Genomic DNA, 25344 nt, shown 5'->3' with positions numbered 1-25344 from the left:
AAAAACCTAAAGATTTTAACAGGGTACATGTGACAAGTAGAAAACATGTGAAACCTCTACAATATTGTGTCAGGCTGAAACAATCTAAAGAGAAACATTAAGGCAGTTATGTTAATTTATGTATTTATTTATGGAATGTGCAGCATGTAATAGATGCTATCAAATTTTAATCTCCAAATATTTTCTTGAATTTCTAGGCTTTTGCAGATATGCTGAAAGTAAACAAAACTTTGAAGAGCTTAAATATGGAGTCCAACTTCATTACAGGAGCTGGGGTTCTGGCACTGATTGATGGTTTAAGAGATAATGAGACCCTGGCAGAGCTTAAAATTGACAATCAGGTCAGTGTTGTACAATAGCTACAGCCCACACTGTGTAGGGCTTGGGACCTGGGCAGGGAAAGCAGGGGGTGGAAGAGGTGGGGGGAAGGGGGACTAAAGGGGATGAGAGGACATTTGGAGCACCCAGAATATTAACTTAATGTATTTGAAGATGTGTACCAAGCAACTTTCCCTGTGTCATTTTAAGAGAATTGAGATGGCTGCCTATTTTGAACTGAAAGGGCTCATACATGTGACAGTCTGTCCTCCTTTTTTTTTTTTTAGCTCTCTGGTAGCAAGATCAACATTGTAGATTTTTATGTTTATAATGTGTCACAATCTCAAACACATAGTAGACTAATGGAATAGGTTAAATGAAAGAACAGTGCCAGACATGGTGGCACATACTTTATAATCCCAGCTACTCAGCAGACTGAGGCAGGAGGATCATGAGTTCAAGGCTAACCTCAGGAAATTAGACCCCATTTCAAAATGAAAAAAAAAAAAACTGGGAATGTCGCTCAGTGGTAGATCGGGTTCAGTCCACAGTACTGTTAAAAAACAAAACAAAACTTCCAATATCTAGTTACCCTGAGGGCACAGTCTGTCTGGCTAAGTAAGTACAGTCATGGTACTTAACATAATGCTGGGGTCACCCACATCCAGACGAACTTTTAAAGAGGCAGAGAGAATTATACATGTTAGAAATGCTTCCATCCAGGGTGGTTACTAATTTTTTTTAATTTGAAAAATAACTGTCCAAAAAAGAAAACCCATACCTATGAGCAATCACTCACATTCATTGCTTCTACCAGTGCCTGGAAACTGGTAATAAGGTTTCAATGAAATTATGTAATATGTGACTTTCTATGACTGTTTTTTTTTTTTTTTTGACCTACCATCATAATGTTCTGAAGGTTCATCCATGCTATAGCATGTATCAGTACTCCTTTCCTTTTGATGAGTGAATAATATTCTATAAAAACAATGCCACTATGACCATTCATGTAAAAATTTTTGTGTGAACTTGAGTTTCATTTCTTTTGGGCACATACCTTGGAGTAGAATTGCTTCATAGTATGGTTATTCTGTTTAAATTCTTGAGCATTTGCCAAATGGTTTTCCATGACAGCTGTAGAATTTTATATTCCTACCAAAAATGCAGAGGGGACCCTCAGTTTTTCCCACATTCTTCTTGCTGTTGTCTTTTTTTTTTTTTTTAACAGGGTCATGCTATGTTGCCCAGGTTTGTCTCAAACTTCTGGGAGCTTTAAGTAGTCCTCCTGCCTCAGCCTCCTTTGTACCTGGGACTATAGGTACATAGCACCACACCATGTGCTTATCCTTTTTTTCCCCCATCATTCTCTTCTTCATGGACATAAGGTGGTGTCTCATTATGGAATGTACTTTTTTTTTTATGTCTGTATGATCATATATTGATCTTTTAAAATTTTGTTTCTTACTGAGTGTACTGGTGCATGCTCGTAATCCGATATTCAGGAGACTTGAGGCAGGAGAATCATAAGTTTGAGGCAAGCTATGGCAATTTAGACCCTGTCTCAGAATAAAAAAATAAAAATTAGGGCTGGAGGTATACTGAAAAAAAAAAAAAAAACTTTTTTTTTTTGTTTGTTTGTTTCTATGTTCATTGTAGGAATTGGAAAATTTAAAGAGACCAGCTATTAACATGTGTTTGAATATCTTAGTCTTGATTTACTTGAGAAAAATTTTGACCTAGTTTCTTAATACTAATATTCATTTCTAATTCTTCCAGAGGCAACAGTTGGGAACAGCTGTAGAACTGGAAATAGCCAAGATGCTTGAGGAAAATGCAAATATCCTTAAATTTGGGTATCAGTTTACACAGCAAGGACCCCGAACCAGGGCAGCTAATGCTATAACAAAAAACAACGACTTAGGTAAGACATTTGAAGTGTCAAATCAAGTTTCTGAATTATATTATTAAGCTAATAGATTGGGGGAACATCTATTTTACTTCTAAAATAAATTTTGACAGAGAAATTACTGGTTCTTTGTTTCTAAAATCTACACAGTCCTTTTTGTACTGATTGAGTTAAAGTTTAGCTAGGTTGTGGTGATCATTGTGTTGGTGATAAGCCAGTTTTCTGTGACAAATATTTTATAGCTTTAAGGAAATTTTCTATAAAACAAATATTTTGTTCTCATTTACAAATATTTCAGTACAGTCAAGGTTCTTGTCCTTTTTATAGAACAGATCCAGATGGAAATTCAGTTTTAGATGATGAAATAAAGAATAGTTATAGTTTTACCCCAAGCTGTAAAGTCACTGATACATAAATGCTGCACTTGGTGGTCTCCCGAACATGACACCATTTTTTTTCCCACTTCACACAGCTAGAACAGCAGTCTCCCTTTCTTTCATGTTTCTGTTGAGCTGCTGAGTCTTGTGACTTATGTTTGAAATAAACTTTCCAGCCACAGCTGAATTAAGAAGAATATGTTGCTCAAAATTTGTTTGTACATGTTTCCAAAAAGTGACTCTTCTTTTAAGTTATGATATGTGGTATTAAAGTATTTTAAAAGATGCATTTTAGAAAGAATTAAAATAGACTTCTCAAAAGGAGTTAAATTTCAAAGTGATGTAGTTTTGTTAAACTTCAGCCATATTTGAGTTTGCTGCCTTTTAAAGTTTCTGGAGCAGAAAAAAATACAGTTCCATTTCTTTAATCCATATCACCAAGAAAAGCAAGAACATTTGGGCTGGGGTTGTGGCTCAGCAGTAGAGCGCTTGCCTACCACATGCAAGGCTCTAAGTTCGATCCTCAGCACCACAAATAAATGAATGAATGAATGAATGAATGAATGAATGAAGGTAGGTATTTTGCCCAACTACAATTAAAAAATAAATATATTTTAAAAAAAAATAAAAACATTCAAACCCTTCTGTCCTTTGTATTTCCTATAGGAAATTTTTGCCACTTGGACTTTTTAAAAAATGGCTTTGTTTTGGTGGATTGTCAATTCTAGATGTAGTTTGCAAACTCATACTAAAATTGTTTTAGTATTGGTTCACAAGTTTCCATTTTTTTCTCCAGGTATTTAATTTGATTTTGCTAGAGCAGTGTAGTCTGGCTGAACTTCATAAATAATTGAAGACCTTTAAAAACATGCAGATTTTCGGCTTTCCTTCTTTTAGGGAAATAAAGGACTTGTCATTCAGATGCTTAATAACTATTCCAACTGATTGTGTAATAGTTCACATTAAGTGAAACCCTGGTTTGTTTCTCTAGTGATAAGTGGCTATTGGAGTTTTGCTTCTGTCATTGAGCATGTGTGCCTCGTGTACCCTCTACTTGTCACAGCTTCTGTCATACTTTCTAAATGGCTTTTACTGAGTAAATCAGTTCTACTTCATTGAAATAGTATGTTTTGGGGTAGGGACCATGTTGTTGGCAGAGAGGCCATGTCCAGATGTTTAATCTTAAAATCATGTCTGACATATAGCAGATTCTTATTAAAAATTAAGTGAATAAATAAGGGGCAAAATTTGTCTTTGCTCAAAGTTATAATTTCCTGGTAACCAAGTAGCCATAAATTAAGCCACGAGTATCCTCCATTTTTCTTATCCTTTGAAACTATCTTAACAAATCCCAGAATGCCATCAACAAATTTGTAGTCCTAACCATCTTTTGTCACCTGCGTCCTTCCCAGCAGGCCGGTGATCCCAGCAGCTGTCCTTGCAGGAACTGCACAGTGAAAGCCCATAAATGTCACCTTGGGGAAACTAACCTTTGCAAGGCCTCAGCAGTTGTATTCTTCTGACAGACTGTATGAAAAGAAATGTCTAGTATTAGAATAAGGAGATTTTGGCAGATGAAAATGGAGAGCAGAAAAAACTATTTCCTAGGCTACCTTATGTAGACACTGAACAGTTTATATATTAGAGAAGATAAGGAGGCCATGTTGAAGATAAAGTCTGACACAAAGAAGAATCAAGAGGAAGCAATCGGGGGCTGGGTCAGCAGTAGAATGCTCGCCTAGCATGTGCAAGGCGCTGGGTTTGATCCTCAGCACCATATAAAAAATAAATAAATAAATAAAGGTATTTTAAAAAAAAGAGGAAGCAAACAGCTTTGTGCTGGAAGCTCTCTAGACTATACTCATGTTGTTTGATTCTGGTCCCAACTGGATTGCATACTTGGGTCTCAGATGTAAAATGACAAGGAGGACATTCCTGGAGTGAGAAAAATGAATGAAGAAAGGCTCAGATATAAGAATAAGCAAGTTATTTATTTATATGCTGAGGAAGACCCATAGATTTTGAGAGCTAATTCTCATAACGTGATACTGAGTCCAGAATAAACTTTCCATAAGTACTTGTTTTAATAAGTACAGAATAAAAAAGTAACATTAGCAGATTAAGAAGCATAGTTAGTGGAAGATACTAAAATTATATTTGTTGGATGTTATGTGGGAAGCGTTTGAGAACATCTTAGATGTCTAAATGTATGATTAATACAATACTTTAAAAAAAAAACCTTATTCCTATTACTCTTAGAGACAATTGATTTACAATTGATTACTGATGAAATATTAAGAATTTATATAAGTGAGTTGGGTTTTGGAAAGAAATTGGACTAGGCCCAAATAATTGTTAATAGGGCAAAATTTATCAGCCTATTATCTAAAGGATAAACTGAGGAATTGCTGAAAAGTAACAAGTGGGCACCAAGTGAGAAAAAAGAGAGTGGCTCTTACCCATCACATTGTGCACACAGCAGCAACTTCCTGGTCATCCACTCTCAGCTTAATTTTTTCCCAGCCATACACTCTAATCTCTGCCTATTGATGAAAGTCTAAAGACCATATCTTTTGTCAGGTGCAGATCTCAGCAGCCTGATATGTAGTAACTCAAAAAGAGCTATCTAAGAATGAGACTTAAAACTTGCACAGAATCTCTTGGGCATATTATTTTTCTTCAGCTTACAAATTAGACTTATCAGGTCTTTGGTGTTCTGATTTTGGTAACATCTTTCTCTTATTATTTTCTTAGTCACAACTATTCATTGAAATAATTCTACCTACTCGCCATCTCTCCGTCTAAGAAGTGTCACAGATATAAAAGCAAAGAGGTTATATGGTATACATACAATATTCGGTTGAACCTTGAGCCTCATCCTGTTTATCATCTTTACACTAGCTAACTACATAACCAATTTTCTACACCTTTTTTGTTTGCTATATTCTGTCTTATAGATCTTGTTCATAACATTTTTGTAACATGCATTTTAACATCTAAAATGGTATACTGATAACAGCTAAACTCTGCCCTACAGAATTATCTAAATAATTTCACATATTTCCGTTTTTCAGAGATGTATAAATATGAGCTAAACTTGTATTTGGAAACAGAAGTTTCCTTTGATTTTTTTCCCCCTTTATATGTTAGTAAAACTTATTCTTCATTACTGTGGACTAAAATTAGAGTTGGGACTAGCTTGCAAAGATAAGTATAAAAATGTTCATAAGACCCTGATACTCTACTTGGCTGGACAAGCCATCACTTGAACGTCTGATATCATCTGTTAAAGGCCAACAAACAGAAGCCAGCAGTCAGAATAACGCCAGAGCAGTGTCTATGACCTGGTCGGGAGGCCAGGTGTACCTGTTGGCATCAGTTAGGCTAAAGAGTCAATTGCTTTACTACTTGCTTCCATGGACAGAAAAGAGCAGGAAATTAATAGACCAGTCTAACTTAATCAGAGAAACTTACTGAAAAAGGTATCAAAACAGTAACATATAAATACAGATCCTTTACAGTAGTCAAATTGCCTTTCCTCACCTTGGAAAAGTGGCTGATATAATCTTCCTATGGTGAATAATGAAGCTGAGTACTACTCTTTCATAAAGGCTTTCTGTATTCTCAAGTACTGCACAGTGCAGCTTATAGTGCCTTAAGTTGCACAGCCATGGAGGTATAGATATGTATAGATATCATCATTTTCCTGGTACATAGAATAAGTTGAGGCCTAGAGAGGTTAATTGACTTACCAGAGAACACACTACAGAAAAGTGACAAAGCCATGATCCACATTCCCATTTGCACTGACTTCAGAACCTGTTGTGCCTTTTGTCCTCCCTAAATAGGAGTCAGCTACAACACTGAGTAGCACTGAAATGCTATTGGTGGCTGGTAGGTGAGAGAGCAGATAGAACATTTTTAAAGCTGAAGACCTGGTATCCTTGCTGCTTGTAAGCACAGCTTGATGGTTTGGCATCATCTGTCCGTAAAGAGGCTGGGAGTTCTCAAATACATGCACCTTTTTTTACTCCATCAGCTGAACTAATTGGCTGGCCACTTTGGAACCAAAATTTATATTACCCAGAATTGACCTCAGCACATTACCAGAGTCTGAAATTTTCTTTCTTTTTTTTTTTTTTTTTCCTGCATTTGTTATTTCATCAGAGCCCTCAACTGGTTCATTTTGTAGAAGAAAGAGAAGGGAAATTTGGAAAACAATAGCAAGTCACTTACTTTAAAAATGACAAAAATACTTTTGGTATATATTCTTTCAGACTAAGGAAATACATTGTCGTATCTAACCACAAGAGCATGCAAATTGTTACTTTTAATACCTTTTAACCCCAGCTGTCTGATGTCATTGCAGAATTTAATTCAGTAACTTATTAATCACTTTATAAAACCTAGGTATACTCTCCCCCCCACCCCCTCACCCAGTACTGGTAATTGAACCCAGGGGCACTGTACCACCAAGGGCCATATCACTAGCCCTTTTTATTTTTTGAAACAAAATCTCACTAAGTTTCAGAGGCTCACCTTGAACTCGTGATCCTGCATCTCCAGCCTCCCAAGTTATGGGGATTAGAGATATGCGCCACCACACCTGGCCTAAGTGTACATTTTTTCAACAAACAGAAGACTCAAACCTAATGCTGACTACTCTGTGTTTTAGGTTTTTAGCACTGCCACTGTATAAGCACAGGGTCATTGAGCTTAGGACACGTCTTTCTTATTTAGAAGCCCCTTGGTTCTCAGCAGGAAAATAACAATGGTTAATGATGGGAAATTGTTTTTTTATTAATGGCCATGTGAACTGGAAATGCACGCTTAATTTTTGTAAAACTAACAGAATTGTACAGAAATTTGTTATAAGCAAGTTAACATTGTAGAAACTAATAGGGATTCCCCAAAACCCTTTTCTTTTTCTCACAGTGCGAAAGAAACGAGTTGAAGGAGACCACCAGTAAGTCCAACAAAGTATAAATCTTTGGAAGACTTCAGAACTTTACCAAGGGCTCATGTTGGTGACATCAGATGTAAAATTTTTCTGGGTAGAAGGGAAAAGACTGGAAATCTTTGTTTGTTTGTTTGTTTAGCTTTTTTGTTAACTATATGCATTATTTTCCTAGTTTAAGTTGTTATCAGTTTAAAATTATAAAATCAATAGTATCTGGTATTTTATATTTTGAAGCATTTCCACTTTCTACTAAAATCAGTTTTAATTTAGATTAATTAAATGACTTATAATGAGTCTTGGGCAAAAAACAATACGATTATAAATAAGTTTCAGAAGTCATTTATGTAGAATAATCTGAGGACCAGTTTTTTAAATTAAAAAGGGACATTGCTGGTATTAATTGCTCCTTCGAGGTATAAGGCACTTAAAAGTTTTCTTTGTTTTGTAACGTGGATACTTTTCCATTTTTTAAGAATAAATGAACTTGGCAAGGGTATATTTTTTCCTTATCAAGGAATCAAAATGCAATGATTTTTAAACAGATGGCTCAAAATCTGGTGAAGTGTTCAGAAGCCAAAGCAGACCTCCAGGGAGAGACCTTCATGCAGTGCAGGTTACTGTGCTTGTCTGATACAGCTCAACAACATCTAGGGATTTGTTTTTTAAACAAAATCATCAGCTGATCCAGGTTATACGCTTTGTTTAAAAATATAGTATGTCTAAGTATTTTTAATTGGTTCATTTTAGTTATAAATGACAATAGAATTTGTTTTGACATAATGAAAGCATGGAATATATCATGTTCTAGTGAAGACCCCAGTACCTCTTTTTCCCTTCTCTTTTCCTACCCCCAGCTTCCTTCCCTCTATTGATCTTTCTGCCATTTACCCAGTTATTATTTCTTAATTAATTCTTTGTGGATGTACTTGATGGTAAGATTCACTATGGTATATTCATGTATGTGCATAGGAAATTTATGTCAGATTGATTCCACTGTCTTTCCTTTTCCCATTCTCCCTTCAACGCCCATTTATGTCTATGTTTATTACTGTTTTTCATTTTAATGTGGGCATTATTAAATTTTTATGAAAGCTAATGGTAAAAAACATCTGAGTAGAAAAGTTGTTTTCTTCCCCCATAAAAAGGCACACAGCCAACTCCCAGTTATTTAGGATAAAATAAAAAAGAAAGCTGCTGCTAAACATGTGAAATCATAGGTAACATGATAGAGTTCAGGTTTGAGGAACTTGCAAAACAGCCACTTAAACTGATGGTTACTATAAGGAAGTTAGAAACTGGGATGTGTGTAAATTACTTGGTATTGTGCTGTATGCCAAGAAGTTCCGTATGCATCGCAGAATGGCATAGACAATATTTAATCCCCACTACATACTTTCCAGCCAAAAAAGAGAAGTGCTGATCTTCAGAATCTGATTCTATTATATGCTTCCTTTCATCTTGCACTTTTTCCATATTGTATAAAAATATTTTCTATAACAAAAGTGGTCTTTATTGCTCAGAGTATAAGGTGAGTGCTTGAACAGAGTTCTGTGGCAAGAGGACAAGTGTGACACTGCACACCCCAGCTGTGCTACAGGGTTTGATTTTGCATTCATGTCCTGTCCCATAGCAGCTCTTTAGCAGGAGATAGCAGACGCACTCACATCTACAGAAGACTGGGAAGAAGGGGATCAGAAAAATACTGGCCTCATAAGGCCTACCTGGATCATTTACAAAAAGATATTTCTGAGTAAGGGGAAGGTAGTTTGTCATGGTTAGTTTTTTAAAAACCTTTTGAAGTTGAATCACAAAATGTCTACTATTTTGGCTGCCAGACAATTTATCCCATGATCTAGGCAGCAGCTTGTGTACTATAGTAATAAGCCTTCTTAACAGGCTAAAGCTTCCCTCATAGGAACTGTGGTGTGTTTGCTTTTTGAAAAATCAGTATCCAGTATTTCAAAGGGGCCAAAGATTAACTTTGCACTATTCCCTTTCAGTTAAAAGCCACTGATTTTTTTTTCCAAGTTAGAAAGGCTTCACTTGCTTGCTTTCTCACCTGACTGCCTGCCCCAACACCAGCCTCTACTGTCTCTCTCTCTCTCTCCTCTTCCCCTCCCTTCTTCCTTCTTTACATATACAACTTTTGAATTGTACTTGATTTTATAAACTGTGCAATTCCAGCAAGATTTGGAGTCAGGCATGGAGCAGGTATCTAAGGCTACCACAAAGAATTGGTCACTTAAACTTCTAGCCAGGCTTCCTCATTTGCATTGCCCTGTAAGTCAGTTAATAAGTATGCTCCCCTCTCTCCCATATGGTGGTTTTTTTTTTCTAAATATTGTTAAGGTTGGTCCCTACGTAGAATTTTGTATCATACTTACAGGAATATCTTTTTTACCTACTATTTATCAAAGTATGACTAAGTTGAGTATTTTGCTTGTACCATTCCAGTTCTGTGCTATAATACATTTTATAATTTTTTTATAAATAATTTTAATATGAATACTCATCCAACTAAATATGGAAATCTCTCAAGTATTATAATTATAAGGGAGAATAACAGTGTTTACTTTGAAAAAATCTGGTACCTCGCTGGGCGTGGTGGCTCATGCCTGTAATCCCAGTGACTTGGGAGGCTGAGGTAGGAAGATCACAAGTTTAAGGCCAGCCTCAGCAATTTAGTGAGGCCCTAGCAATTTAACAAGACCCTGTCTCAAAATAAAAAATAAAAGAAGTCATGGACTGGGATTGTATCTCAGTGGTAGAGTATTGCCTGGCATGGGTGAAGCACTGGGTTCTATCCTTAGCACCACATAAAAACAAATAAATAAAGTTTAAATTCATTAAAAAAAAAAAAGTCTGGGGATATAACTCAGTGGTAGAGTGGCCCTGGGTTCAACCCCCAGTACCCCCCCCAAAAAAAAAAAATTGGCACTTTTTAATCTTTTATTAACTGGGTTTTGATACAATCTTAAGAGAATTTTTAAGACCTTAAGTTTTTTCATCTAATCAGTTTCAACGTACATGTTTATCTAAGAGAATGTCCTTTCATTTTTAAATTGTTGCTTTTTAAGAAAAAAATTTAATTACCCATTTTATAAAATTTTATATTCATATTTGTCTGGAGTTCAAATTTTTCCAGTATGTCTATATGAAATTTTTTTAAAACTCAATATTTATTGCCAATATTAATATGATGAAAATGGATTTTGGTGCTATATATTTGTAGCTAAAGCCTTGTAAAAATCTAAAGAATAAGCAAAATATATTTTCTAAGGGTGCCACATCATTTAAAAGACCAAATAAACAATTGTATTACATAATCTAGCAGATTGTTATCAATTTCAAGGGGAGTTTTCTTGGTCATTAAATAGCAAATTCTTCTCTGAATCAAGTAACCCACTTGCTTTGTGCAAGAGGTACACTCGAGGAAAGTTAAATAAATAGAACTTTAGATCATTTTCCAATTAATCAATTATCTGGTGTGTTTTCCTTTTAAGGAGGGATTCCATGATATAATAAAAATTGTAAAAGAAAAAAAAAGTTTTGACAAAATGTTAGTCCTGTTGTACATTATATATAACCTTGATTGTATATTATATATAACATTAAAATAAGACAAAAGTTTGTGAAGTTTCATGAAATCTTACAGTTCCCAGGGCTACCTTATTTTCTCACTATAAAACCAGGAACCACTGTTACCTCCTAGCATATCCAAGGATCATGCTATCTCTGGAATCCATGGACACTGCCATTCTCTGCAGGCTCAGTCCTGTCCAGCTTTGCTCCTGCACTACAGTGATACTTCACTTTTGAACAGTATTGACTGAAAACATGGCACCCAAGAGAAACAAACACATGGATGGAATAGAGACAACTCCTGTTGCTACTGGCCAGATGAAGGGTTTTAAGTTGTTGGATCTAAACATCTGGAGAACTGTCTTCAATACCAGCTGATGCTGATTATTATTGTTTCTGGATAGCTCTCACTCTAAGACTTGCTTATCAAACAAATCAAACTCTTCCCTAATGATTTTTAAATTGAGAAAATACTATCCATATGCAATGATTTTTATATTGTCATATTTTAATCTGGTTATTCTTTATATCATTGATTTTTCTTCACTATAATTCAGTTCTATAAGTTTTCTATAAAATTGGACAATTTGGAATTTTTAATAAAACATTTGTAACATTTTATTAATTTTAAACTCTACCCTGCAGTCTTATTATTCAGAGGGGCCAACCTTAGGGATTACCTAGGGAAAAAGACATAATTAAGTAAATTATCATGGCCATTACCATATATTTTAGAAAGCCTTTATTAATATGTAAAGAACTAGGTTGGGGATGTAACTCAGTGGTAGAGTGCTGAACCCAAGGGCCTGGGTTCAGTCCCCTGTGCTACTAAAAGAAAAAGGAGAAAAAAAAAGAAAAGAATTGGACTTAAGATACCTGCTTTAGAGTTTAATAAATTAAAACACTAAGGAAACACCACCATATTTTGTTAATTATAACAAGTTCACGTATTTTATTTAAGATTCTCCCACATCCTTAGAGTCTACGTATAGAGGTTTTGCTCCCTTTTCTACAGACTATTAGTATATTAGTTCAAAGCAACTAACTGGCATAAAATCCTTCAGATATCATCGTTTATATACTTGGAGTGATGTTTAAGACTTAAGAACAAATTCTAGGTTCTTGATGGGTATGTTTAGCCATTATTAAGAGTTTAAGTTTCATCTCCACTCAAAGACAAGTGTATTTTGTTGTTGCATTATGTTTGTTATTGTCTTGAGACTAGTTCCCTGTGTTGCCCAGGCTGGCCTCATACTTCTGGACTCAAGCAGTCACTACACTCTCTGAAAAATGAGTTTTTGATTCAGTTGTTTCAAAGTTTTAGATTTGTCTGCTTAAGAATTGTTTTTTTAAGGTATGCACACAGGGGCTGAGGGTGTGATTCAGTGATAGAGCATTTGCCTAGCATACAGGAGGCCTGGATTCAGTCCCCAGAACCACAGACACAAGTATGCACATGTATAGCATAAAAACCTTTGTAATTTCAAATAAATTTTCACTTTTATTTCAGTCTTTTGGATTAAAAGCTTGAAAATTGCCTTTGTAACATCATTCTTTGTCACATAAAGTCAAGTTTTTAGATATTTTTTTCCTTGGCTAATATATCCAAAATACTCTAAATGTCATACTTTTCCATCTCTATAAGCACAAAAAGCAATGAATTATATAACACTGTTGTTTAAATAATAAAAAAAATCCCCTCAGTTCATAATAATGCAATAAAGTTTCTTGTGAAGAATATGCACTATAGGCATTTAGAACTTAACAATTATATCCTGGAACAAATCATTTCAATAAAGTTTACCAAATATCCTGTAGACTTAGGTTTTTTGGAAGAGCACATAATCCTTTTAGTTCCTGTAATTTTTTTAAAAAATATTTTTTAGTTGTTGATAGACCTTTATTTATTTGTATGTGTTGCTGAGAATCGAATCCAATGCCTCACGCATGCCAGGCAAGCACTTTTCCACTGAGCTACAACTCCAGCCCTAGTTCCTGTATTTTAAAGTTAATTATTTATATCATTCTAGAATAAGTTTACTAATTTCCTAAATTTTCTATCCTACCTGTTATGGACTGAATATGTGTCTCCCCAAAATTTGTAGGTTGAAGATCTAATCCCCAATGTCATGGTATTTGGAGATGGGGCCTCTGGAAGGTAATTAGGATTAGATAAGGTCCCAAATGTGGGGCCCTTGTGATGAGAAGAGACAAAAGACACAAAACTCTCTGTCATGTGAGGAGATGTTGAAAACATAGCTGTCTACAATCCAGAAAGAAAGCCCTTCCTAGGTGCTGAACCTTGATCTTGGACTTCCCAGCCTCTAGAAATATGAGAAGTTTCTGTTGTGCAAACCAATTAATCTTTGATACTTTGTTAGAATAGTCTCAGCTAAGATATTATGCTATTGAGCCATATAAATTGTCAATAGTTGGCCATTTTTACCCATAAAAATAGAGGTTTTACGTGGCTCAAGGTAATATCAGTACTTGGTCTTATCTGATCATAGAACTAAATTAAATTGACAGATATGAAGAAGCGGGGTTCTGTGATACAGTACATTCTGGACCTGACAGGAGCCAGTCTTGCTAATCAACTAGAGGTGCTTTTTACAGTAAAGCAGTCATTGCATATCAGTCACCTAGATCCATCAGCCAAAATAGAAAATCAGTGGAACATGTATTGGGTTTGATTGAGCTTTATATTCACAGACAGGACATCCTGATATATATGGCAAGTTAGAGAGGCTTTGGAGTTGTGAGAGGCTCCTCTGAGAGGACTCAAGAGTGCCAGGAGCTGTGGGGAGAGTGCCCTCATCATGTCCTCTGAAGCAGCCTAGTAAAAGACACTCAGTACATGGGGCACTTCTGCTCTTTAGGTACCAAATTCTGGGTGGCTAACCAACCACATGTGAATCCAAAATTGCAAAACATTTGTTTTCCTTCCTTCAGATGCTTAAGCTTTCCTGCATGATCTGCAAACATTGAGGAACTGGAGATTCACAGGTACATCTAAGCATCAAGGCCATATAAAGAATCCCTGAGCTTACAACTAAATTGTGCTAGTACCTCTTGGTGTTCTGAATGAGTCTCTAAATCTCCTTTCAGGAACTAATGCAAATTATGAAAGTGTTTACTATACATTCATGAAATTGTGCTATTAAGGTAGGAAAAGGAGGACTGGGGATGTGGCTCAAGCCTTAGCGCGCTTGCCTGGCATGCGTGCGGCCCAGGTTCGATCCTCAGCACCACATACAAACAAAGATGTTGTATCTGCTGAAAACTGAAAAATAAATATTGAAATTCTCTCTCTCTCTCTCTCTAAAAAAAAAACTTGCAGCTGAGTGGCACCTGATTCCCCAACCTAAAGGGTCAGCTGCAAGTTAAAAAAAAAAAAAAAAAAGTAGGAAAAGGAGATAGAATGTAAGTCCAGGTTTTCCGTATTGAGAAGATGGGGCATGTTTTTCCTTAATCATTTCCATCTAATAATAAGGCATCTAGTATTCAACTTTCAGAGGCAGAGAAATAACAAATGTTAGATCATGACGGATTTACGTAGTCAAGTCTAAACCCATCTACTTGAGGAAGCTAACCTCAGAGAAATCAAAGTGACTTTCCCAAGATAACACTGTTGGTTTCTTTATTCCATATGTATTTATTACACCCACCAGGGGAGTCACAAGGCTAGGAGTTGAAGCTAGTGTTCTGTTTCCTATTGCTCTTTTCCTTAAAGCTCATTTATCTCAGGTGAGTATCTTGAGCATCTGTCTTCATTAGGTCACTGATGTATTTGTTCAACTTTGTGATTGTTTCCATCTGTAAGGTGAGTGTAATAACACCTTCAGGGTGTTTTGAGGGGTAGAGCTGAAATAGAACAGCTCTCAGCAAAGCTCCCAGTATCCTCGGAGACCTACCATGCAGAACCTGCTCTTCTAAGACAGGAGGCCATGTGGTAAATGGAATTAACGCCTTTGCCAAGGAGACTAGAGAGCACAGGAGGGCCCTAAACCCAGCTTGCCAGGGCAGAAAGACACCTGGAGGCCATACCTGAGCTGAACTTAAGCTGACATCTGACCCCTGGCCAGGAGGAAGTGGTGGGGCAGGGCAGCAGGAATGCACTCAAACTAAGACCCACCCAGAGCAAACACTTACCAAAATAATCTTCTCACTTGGCAAAAGGAGATTTTCTAAAGACTTGGTTTTGAACATTTTTTTATTCATAACTAAGTTTATGCAAAAAAAAATTTAATTAAAACAAGTCATTTCATCATTAAAAAAACAAAAAACTTGAGAGGCTGGGGATGTAGCTCACTGGTAGGGCATGGACTTTGCATACACAAGACTCTGGTCTCGATCCCCAGCCCCACCAAAATTTTTTTTAAAAAAACAAAACCAGGGGCTGGGGTTGTGGCTCAAGTGGTAGTGCGCTCGCCTGGCATGTGCGAGGCACTGGGTTTGATCCTCAGCACCACATAAAAATAAAATAAAGATATTGTGTCCACCTAAAAAAAACTAAAAAAAAATAAATATTAAAAAAAAAAACCTGTTGAATGAAGTTTATACTAGTGCACATCTTATGCTTCAATCATCTTCTTCCTCTTCACCCCTTGCTTTCCTCTTTCTGGAATATTCATCTCCTGAACAGATAATAGATGAGTTGTAAAATTCAATATAAGGCATTTTTGGAAATCTTACTAAAATAGGTTCTAGCTGACAAGGGAAGAGTCAGCTCCTCATGTTAGACCTTGACACTCCTAGTGGCTGACCTGCATCACACAAGACACTGGCTCTATAAGGTCAGGCTCCTAGAAACTGGGTTTCCCAGGGCTGCTGTCATGTAAGACTGACTTTCTTTCTATACTGACTGTTTTTGTTTTGCCACACTGGAGATTGAACCCAGGGCCTTGAACATGCTAGGCAAGCCCTCTACCACTGTTTTATTTTTTAATGTTTTAAAATATGTTTATTTTTATGTGGTGCTGGGGATCGAACCCAGTGCCTCACGCTTGGGAGGCAAGCGCTCTACCACTGAGCCACAACCCCAGGCCCACTGTTTTATTTTGAGACAAGGTCTTGCTAAGTTACCCCAGCTGACCTCAAACTTGTGGTCTTTCAAACCTCCTCCCTCAGCCTCCTGAGTACAGGAATACCTATACCTATAGGTATGTGCACCACGCCTGGTTTACTGAGTGACCTTACCATATTACTTGAAATATGTCCCTCTCTTCCTCAGTACTTCACTTTTTTCTATCTACAATTCAGTATTTTAGAGCTTTTTAAAAGCCTTTTGATTTTAAGCAAAGATTGCTAATGACTTATGTGTTTTTTCAGTATGGTTTTAAATCTTTAAATATATATGTGTATGGAAAACAAATGAAAAAGTCACTAAAGTTTAATTAAGCATTTATGTGACTATGAGACTTATTTCTATCTGTATCTCTGGAACTTAGAATGCAAGCCAGGCACAGTGGCACATGCCTGTAATCCCAATGACTCAGGAGGCTGAGGTAAGAAGATGGCAAGTTCAAAGCTAACCGCGGTAACTTAACAAGACCCACCTAGGAGGTAGGGGGAAAGGTTGGGGATGCAGCTCAGTGGTAGAGTGCCCTGGGTTTAATCCCCAGTACTAAAAAAAATACATATGCTAAGTGTTACAAAAATAATGAATAAATTCATATGGCATAAAGGCAATAACAGTGATTCTCATACTTAGTTAAGACTTAAAATTTCTTTGTTCCTTTGAAGTTATAAAAGAAAACAAGGAAATACTGAGAGAAATATTTCAATAGAAATAACCCTCAACTACTATAATATCCAAACAATAAAGATACTCATTTTTCCACAACAAACATGATAGATCCCTTGTTTTACTGACACCAAACTATCATTCTTTACCTGAGCTATGGTATCTGAGAATCCTGCATCTTGTCTTATAGTATGTTCTTTCCTGAAATGCTCAACTCTGGCCCATGTGCCTGCCAAGCTTCCACTTACTCTTAGTGCCTATTAGAAGTCTCCTCTGAGAAGCCTTCCAAGAGCCATCAAGCACAGGTATCAGACCCTTCTCTGGGCCACTCTAATTCCTATTATTGCATTTGTCTCACTGAATTTCAGTGAGACAAATTGCTTCTGGTCTGTGAGCTCCTCTTCCCAGGAGTTGATTCCTGGGCACAAGGCCAACCCTTAGAATTGAGTAAATGCGGGCTTACCTCATCACCAGTGATTTTCTTTTCTTTGAGTAATCTTTGAACTTCATCTTCTGATCTTTCATCACTGTCGTCTAAGGAATATCTAGCTTGTTCCTCTGAAAGCAAAGGAATTTTAGACATGGTATTGACCTCTGTAGTGATTCAACTTGACCTGACCATAGCCATCTTGAATCATCACCACCATGGTTGCCCCTGAGCAACCCTGTTCTATGCATAGTGGTTTGTGAATCTTTATGATCAGACCCTAGTTCATCAGCACCAGGAATGTGCCTGACGTCTTTGCTGTTAGTTGCATATAAACCTGGTAGATGAACACCACCTTTGTCCTGACCGCTACATAATCCTCCTTCTCTCACCCAAGTTGAGGATCCACTGATCTTGCTGCCAGCCTTGACCATGCTTCTGTCAGTAAGTCCCCAATAAATTGCATTCTGTGCAATCCTGAAACTGTCTACTTCTTTTTTTAGTCTGTCAGCACCTTCTGCCTACAGTGGCCAGTCCTTTTACACTGGCTTTTCCCAGAACAACTGACGAAGATGATGACCCTTTTATTCTTGAAAGTGTCTTCTGCTGAATATTGTTACTTCCCACTAGACATTGTCCTTGAGAAGACAACAGGTATTTTTAAGTGTCAGTAGGAAGGCAGATATAACTTTCACACTTGCTGAAATGACTTAGATTGAAAGGTTTTTCTCAAGTTATTTGACAACCTCAAATATCCAAGAAAGGGGCTGGAGATATAGCTCAGTTGATAGAGTGTTTGCCTCACATGCACAAGGTCATGGGTTCAATCCCTAACACTATACAAACAAAAACCAAGAAACGTTAGGTATTATCATCTTTAAGAACTATGAAATTTAAATACTGAGTCCTTAATTATACAATTAACTGCATATATAACAATTTATATGATAACATACATTTTCCTCCACAAACATTTATTTAATACATTTTCTTTGTTTTGGAAATGCCTTATGTTCACAGTTAACCTTTTCTGTGAGAAAGTGGCTCTAACAAAAACAAAAACAACCAAAGTGGTGGTGGTGGGGGGGCGGGTGTTGTACTGGCTGATGGACAGGGAGGAAGAACTCACCAGAGCAAAGCAGGCCCTGTCACCTGAAGTAAGATCTGACCAAACCTGGCACAGCCCAGAGTTTCCCTTAGTAATGGGCCTCAGTGGCATCCAGGCTGGAGGCCTCCTCACCTTCCTCATCCTCATCACTGCCAAGGTCCTGGTCGAGAACACTTGGCCCCTGCTGGTTCTGTTTCCCCTGCAGATGGACAGCCTGGTGAGTAGACAGCCTCAAGCGTTCTTCTTCTTTCTGTAAAGAAGCAAATAAACTCTTTTAGCTGGACATGGTGGTGTACACCTCTAATCTCAGCTACTGAGGAGGCTAAGGGGGAGGATCAATTGAGGCCAAGAGGTTTATACCAGCCATACCCTGTCTCAAAAAAAAAAAAAAAAAAAAAAAAAGCTACTTTCATGCCTACTTGAACCCTCTTTTACCCTAAGAAACATGTAAATGCCTAGTCCAAGACAGCACCTAGGCCCTGTATCTCCAGAGTGCAGACACCTCTTTTTGCACCTCTGTTACCACACAGTGGATGGTTTGGTTTGGTTTGACATCATGAAGGCAATACAAGGGTGAAGAGGAGGGAAGGATCCCTCACTCTAGTCAGCCCACTCAGACCTGGCACAGGAGTGGTCTCAGAACTTACACTGTTCTCTCAGGACAGTGCCACTCAGCCCATGCAGAAAAGCCAACAGCCTGAGAAACCCAATCCATGCCCAGGACAGCTGAATTGACTTCCCAGGGGAGTGGGGGCTGTCTTTGTCATCCCTGAGCTGCACACACCGGACCTTCCTACGTTCCACTCCCAAAGTGTCTAGATATTCCTGTCCTGACCCTCAACCCAGAGAGCTTCCCACAGCCCCTGACAACAGGCGGGGGTGAGGGGATCCCCAAGCTACAAGGCAGAACCTTCCTTGCCTTACAGCTGCCTGGCATTCTGCACTTTGGTCAAAAGGCTGGACCAGTGTCAGGCAAGTCTGGAATGTTCTTTTGACCTTCCTATTTTCTAATACAGTTCTGTAATGTCTGTCAAAAAGAGGTTGAGTTTTAAAAATCAATAGTTTTTCTCTGAAATCTTATAGATCATGGGGACAGCGCCTGAGTCCCTTGTTTGCTATAAGCTTCCATCAGCCATTGACATTATTGTGGCTGATAAACTACAAACTTAGCAGGTAAGCTGGATTCTGGTAACTACGAGAAATAATAGTGGCAGCAAAAAAAAAGTGAATTAATATTCTGGAAAATAACACCTCTTAATACACACACAAAAAAATCTAGGATAAAACCTAGAGAACATACCTTAATCATTTCTGTGCGTTGGCATTCGGGATCACGACCAGCTATTGGCAAGATTCTAATCTGTGTCTTTGAATTTCTATCCAGGAGTGGCAGGGTCATCTTTCTATGTGTGGCACTGTCTGTAGAGTGAGGTCTGCCAGGAAATGAACAACAACAATGTCTCACTCTTTACCAAGAACATTTGGGGGCAAGCATACTAACAGCCAAATAACCTGGAGACAGTGACAGCCTCACAGTGACAGAGCAAGGAGGCAGAACCACAGTTTCCCATTCTCTGGCTCCCTGAGAAGCTCCCCACCCCACCCCCACACCCCGCTGCCCCTCCTCCTGGGGAAATCTGACTGTGTGAGTAGGAGTGGAGTGGAAAGAAGGGAAGGCAGGTGGTAAGGTCAAGGGCTTTTATAAAGAACACACAGCCCCACTCACATAGAAGAGAAGTAATACGAGATCTTAGTTCTTTAAGGGTGGCACAAATGCAGAAAGCACAATTGGAGAACTGAAAGTGAGTCCCTCCACCTGGATAAAACTGGGAGGAAGGTCAAAGAGCAAAGGAAGGATGAGCTTTAGGAAAGGGTCTCCAAAGAAGGCATGCCTACGGAGAAATGTAAGAAACAAAGTTGTGTTGGGCAGATATCCCACTGTGGAACACAGGGCACTATGAGGCAGCACAGGGCATGGTGCAGAACAGGCAGAATAAGTACTGCATATCTTTGGGATGCCATTCTAGGAGACATCCTTAAAAGGAGCACCATTTATTGTGCCAGGTTTCTCCAGGAAGTTTTATATAGTCTTCAACTTAATTAACACAACATCTCTGAGAGGTAGACATTATCTTCATGTTATAGCGGAGGGAACTGAAAGTTAGTGAGTTTGAGACCCCTCCTCAAGATTACACAATCTCAGAGCTGTCCCTCACAATGTTTATATAAACACCAACAAATTCTCTGGGTATAATAATATACCATAACATTCACTCTTTTTAAGTATAGAATTAAATGATTTTTTTTGCAAAGTTATGCAAGAATGACTGCAATCTGATTTTAGAAGATCTTCATGATCCCAAACAGAACCTGTGCCCATAACTCTAGAGGAAAGTCGATCCTAATCTCAGCAGTGTGTCTTTCAGAGGGAGGGTGTCTAGAAGGCACCACAGCACCACCCATGGCAATGAGCTCAGCTGATCTACACATTGTTTGGGCACAGCCGGTCATGCCTGTTGCATCTACACACTGGCACCATTCTGATGACACTTAACTTCCAGGTCAATTTCACTAAAGGGAAAGGCCACAAAAATGCATTGTTAAGACTGTTACCAGGTGCGCTGACCAATGTGAGTCAATATACCTGTCTCCTAGGTTATACATTAGTCTCTTGATGGGATGAGCTAGCTCCCAGAGAAATGGCGTCCAAAACAGAAATTCGCAGTTAACTTGAGAATCAGTCCCCAGTCCTTGGTGAGCCGCACTATGGAATTAGGTCAGTTGGAAGAATCGGGAACAACACTCCACTTTGTTACTCTTTAACCACAAGTGACAATGTGCAGATAGGAACAATTACCTAAAGGTAAGTCTGGATTTAAAGATGGCTTGTCCCAGTAGACCAGTGTCTTCCCTTATAAATAGGTGGTTGTGATTGCCCTGCAGTGGGGCTTTGTAGACATCAAACACATCGTTGCCTAAATGCAGAGACATGCTGGAAAGGAAAAGCCATTCAGCTATTAAGATGAATATTTAGTGAGCCCTACAGCATCCATTCTACCCTGTTAGCTTCACTTAAAAAATGAAGAACTGTGGGATCCTGTCTTTATACTGAATTCATAAGGAGGAAAAGCTACTGTCAATAACTTACTTCTCTTCAAAGTAAAATGTGGTCAAATCTATCCTCCTTTCAACTTGAAATATAATTCCTTGTAATTTCCCCAATTGCTACCACTTCATTAGCCAACAGAAATCATTTTTCAAAAATATTAATTAAAATATCTGGAATCTCACAGATGAAAACTAGCCTTAGTCTTTCACATGAACAAGGCAGACATAATGGATTCGAACACAACTTGGGTCCATGTCCAAGGTCTCCCACCAGCAAGGTTAGAATGACCTTGACTTTGCTTCTCTCAGTTTTTCTAGGTAAAGCCAGGGGTCTACCGTGTGTCAATTCTTTAATGAAAATAACACCCAAATAAAGTCCTACTCATCCAGGCCTCCCTGGAGTATTTCAACATTCTTGGGGCATATTGCATTTACCTCCCATCTGACCACTTGACTATCCGGGCATTGCTTTCTTTAACTTTCTTTCCTTCTTCATCTCGGCGAATCCTCCATCGTATAGTATTTTCTACCTGATTCAAAACACAAAGGTATTAGAAAACCAATTTAAATACATCTTCTTTTTTCCTCAAGTGATCTATAATCATATGCCAAGAATTGATAGGTAATGATGGAATAAGCTTACTAAACACTGAAACCCATCTGCTGCAAATACCTAGAGTTATTGGTTGAATTAAACAGACATTTTGCTTAAAACTTCTCTGAGATTCAATTCACAGCAGTGGAAGCAGAAGCACAGCATGATGCAGGCTGAGGCTTTGGTCCACATATAGTGGGCAGTTCAAACTGAGACCTCTGGGCTGGGGGTGTAGTTCAGTGGTAAAGCACTTGCCTAGCATGCATGAAGCTGTGGGTTCCATCCCCAGTAGAAAAAAAAAAAAGAATTTGAGACCTTTGTCTTTGCAGAGTCCAGGAAAGAAGGGCTTAATAAGCGTCCTTTAGCTTAATGAGACAGAGGAACTCTGTGCATGAAATTAAATTTTTAAAAAAGAATAAACAACTAACTAATTAACAAAAAATTAAAACCCAAGACTTGTGCTCTGCCATGTTTTTGAGGCCAAATTTCCCCACATAGTGGGAAACTCCAAGTCATAAAAGTAGAGTAAAAATTGACCATGTCCTGTGCTACCACTGGGGCCCCTGATAGGAGCTCAGAGGAAACCTGATTAAGGAAGACAAAACATCCTGTGGAGCCTGACAGGTAGTGCCCGCCAGCCCAGGCCTTCTAGAGAAGAACAAGCTAATGGCAAGGTTTATTTTTGTGCATAATTTGAATATCCATAGAGTCTAAGACTTTTCTACTGTGGAATGTTGCTAGCATCTACCCACCAGGAAATGTGGAGGCAGTTCTGTATACCTCACTACATAATCCTGAAGGAAGAAACAGTTTGCAACAGTTTTTATCCCTACTTCTATCGAAAAATTTGAAATTGCAAAAAAAGAAACAAAAAAGAAAAGTGACAAACCTACAGGAATTTAAAAAGAGAGAGTATGATGTCCCTTCTCCCCTAAAAATACTTTGAAAAGTCATTTACTTCTTTGTTCTAAACAGTTATTTATTGATAACAGGTAACATGAAAGATTTTCATAAACTCGAGTCTTGAGTTATCATTCCTGTACTTTACAAAAGAAAAAACTAGGCCAGGCAGAGTGGTGAGTGTTTGTGGTTCCAGCTACTAAGGAGGCTGAAGCAGGAGGATCCTTGAGCCCAGGAGTTTAAGGACAGTCTGGACAATACAGCGAGACCCCATCTCATAAAAAAAGCAAACAGGGCTGGGGTTGTGGCTCAGCTGTTGAGCACTCACCTAGCAGGTGTGAGGCGCTGGATTCGATCCTCAGCACCACATGAAAAAATAAATAAATAATAAAAAGGTATTGTGTCCAACTATAACTAAAAAAAAAATTTTTTTAAAGAAAAAACAAAAAAGGAATAGAGCATGAGGTAATACCTTTAATTTTAACCTGGTTCTGTCTTCCTCATAAAGCACTTTCTCATCTTCAAATTCATCTTCATAAAACTGAGGATCGAAAGGTCTAAAATTTTTTTAATGTCATATTAGTCATAGTTAATAATGAATATGATTGACACTATTACTCATCTTTCCAATATGCACCAATGTTTCTTAAAATCACAGTGAACAACTTCATGTAAGCCTTTAAGGAAGTATGCAAATTATGGTACTTTCTTGAAATTTATAAAACATATTGTCTGAAATAAAATCCAAATGTGACTAACAATTCAAAGTCTTCTTTGGAGGAATATGTCTTGCAAGTGTAAGTAACACATGATCTAGCATTTCATATATTTTTTTAAGAACAGGTCATGCTTAATCACAAGAGCTTATACCCATGTTCCATATAGGTACTACCCATCGACATTATTTTGTTGTCAAAATAATGTTTTCTAGATTCACAATGATCTCTGCACTGAACATTTGTGGTTTGTCTCATCTTCCTCACTCATTTTCCAATTATTCAGCTTTACACTAGTGAAAAATGCCTCCATCAGTCATGATGTCTGTTTAAAGTACCAAAATGCTAGAAAGATTATTAATATTAAAACTCTTACCAATAATTCTTCATTTTTCTACCTTAGTACATCCTAAATTCATTTTTTTAAGTTACAGGAGAAATATCTATATGATTAGTCAATTCATGATAAATAAGAAAAATATTTTTGTTCTTCAAAGTTTTAGTCAGTATCTTGAAATTTTTAATCAGTTCTCTTACTTGGGTTCTATACTGAGAAACTTGGGTAGTTTAACAAAACATAATTCATTTCCTAAGTCAGAGTTGATACTGGGAATTTTTATTTCTATTCTGGTTTCAGAAACAGGCTCTTCTTCCTGCTGGTCCTGAGGTATTCTGTGTTCATCCTAAGAGAGGAATCAGAAGGTAAGAGCATGAGGAGACATTCAAAATGCACTAGCTTTACTCTGCACCAGGCAGACGAAGGTTTGAAAGGAGGTAAATTCAGGCACTGCTCTAGGGATAAAATAGCAATCTCTCCAAGCCTCTCCTAGAACTTCACCTTCCACCACTTAAAACCAGCCAACAAAAATAACATGGGAACGAGGTCTGTTAGCCTGGGTTACTAGAAAAAAATATCTATTTTATTGATGTTTCTATTTTTCATAAGATAGCCAGCGACAGAAGTGTGAAATTATTCAACCCATCAATACTTACTGCTAAAATCAGAAAATACCAACATAGCCCACGTTATGAGTCCTCCTGGTCCCGCCCTGAAGTTGGTATCAGCTTTGTCTGAGCAGTTCCTGCTGTGACTTCTAATATCCCACATTCCCAGTACAGCCAAGAATACCCCCATTCACCAGGTGTTCAGTTATCCTTGTCCTCTCTCAACATCAGAGAAACAGACCCTCAGCCTCTGAACCTTTTTCTTATCTTCACATAATGAGATCAATTGAGATTCATGATGGTACTTACAACAGGCTGTCTTGGAATGGGTAGTAGATTGTCCTCATCACTCTCTGAAGAAATGTCATCTATATCTCCAAACAGATCCATGGTCCCACTATAATGTTCAATGTTGGGGGGAAATGCACAGTATATATTGGTCTGATTAAAGTTCTTCAACATGCTCCCAATGTTCACCAACCAAATCTCCACTAAACCAACCTCACACTGGCTCTCCAAGCCTGGCCCCAGAAGCCTGACTTGTGCCTTGGAAGGCAAAGTCAGTTGGCCAAAGGCAAAGTCGCTGTGACTGCCAGCTTTCAAGATGGTTCCCAGAGATTCCCACCTCTGGTTTTCACGCTTTTGTGTGGTCGCCT

At 37.8% G+C, this 25344-nt stretch overlaps 1 protein-coding gene and 1 non-coding gene across 2 annotated transcripts in view; one reads left to right on the top strand and one right to left on the bottom strand.

The window, feature by feature from the left end:
• The window catches only part of Tmod3 (tropomodulin 3), a 73211-nt gene extending 61436 nt beyond the window's left edge, over positions 1 to 11775 (top strand). The window contains exons 8-10 of the mRNA XM_015480652.2: positions 198 to 341; positions 2095 to 2239; positions 7537 to 11775. Coding sequence (XP_015336138.1) covers positions 198 to 341; positions 2095 to 2239; positions 7537 to 7571 — 324 coding nt within the window. The 3' untranslated portion in view covers positions 7572 to 11775. The remainder of the gene's footprint in view (positions 1 to 197; positions 342 to 2094; positions 2240 to 7536) is intronic.
• A 4339-nt stretch (positions 11776 to 16114) lies between these two features.
• Trnag-ccc lies at positions 16115 to 16187 on the bottom strand. The gene has a single exon. It is a non-coding gene; the product is annotated as a tRNA-Gly (tRNA).
• Positions 16188 to 25344: the final 9157 nt, after the last annotated feature.

This window comes from Marmota marmota, unplaced genomic scaffold, assembly GCF_001458135.2.
Source record: "Marmota marmota marmota unplaced genomic scaffold, marMar, whole genome shotgun sequence".
Classification (NCBI taxonomy): domain Eukaryota; kingdom Metazoa; phylum Chordata; class Mammalia; order Rodentia; family Sciuridae; genus Marmota; species Marmota marmota.
The sequence above is the reverse complement of the archived record's forward strand: the minus strand, read 5'-3'. Positions and strand labels throughout refer to the sequence as shown.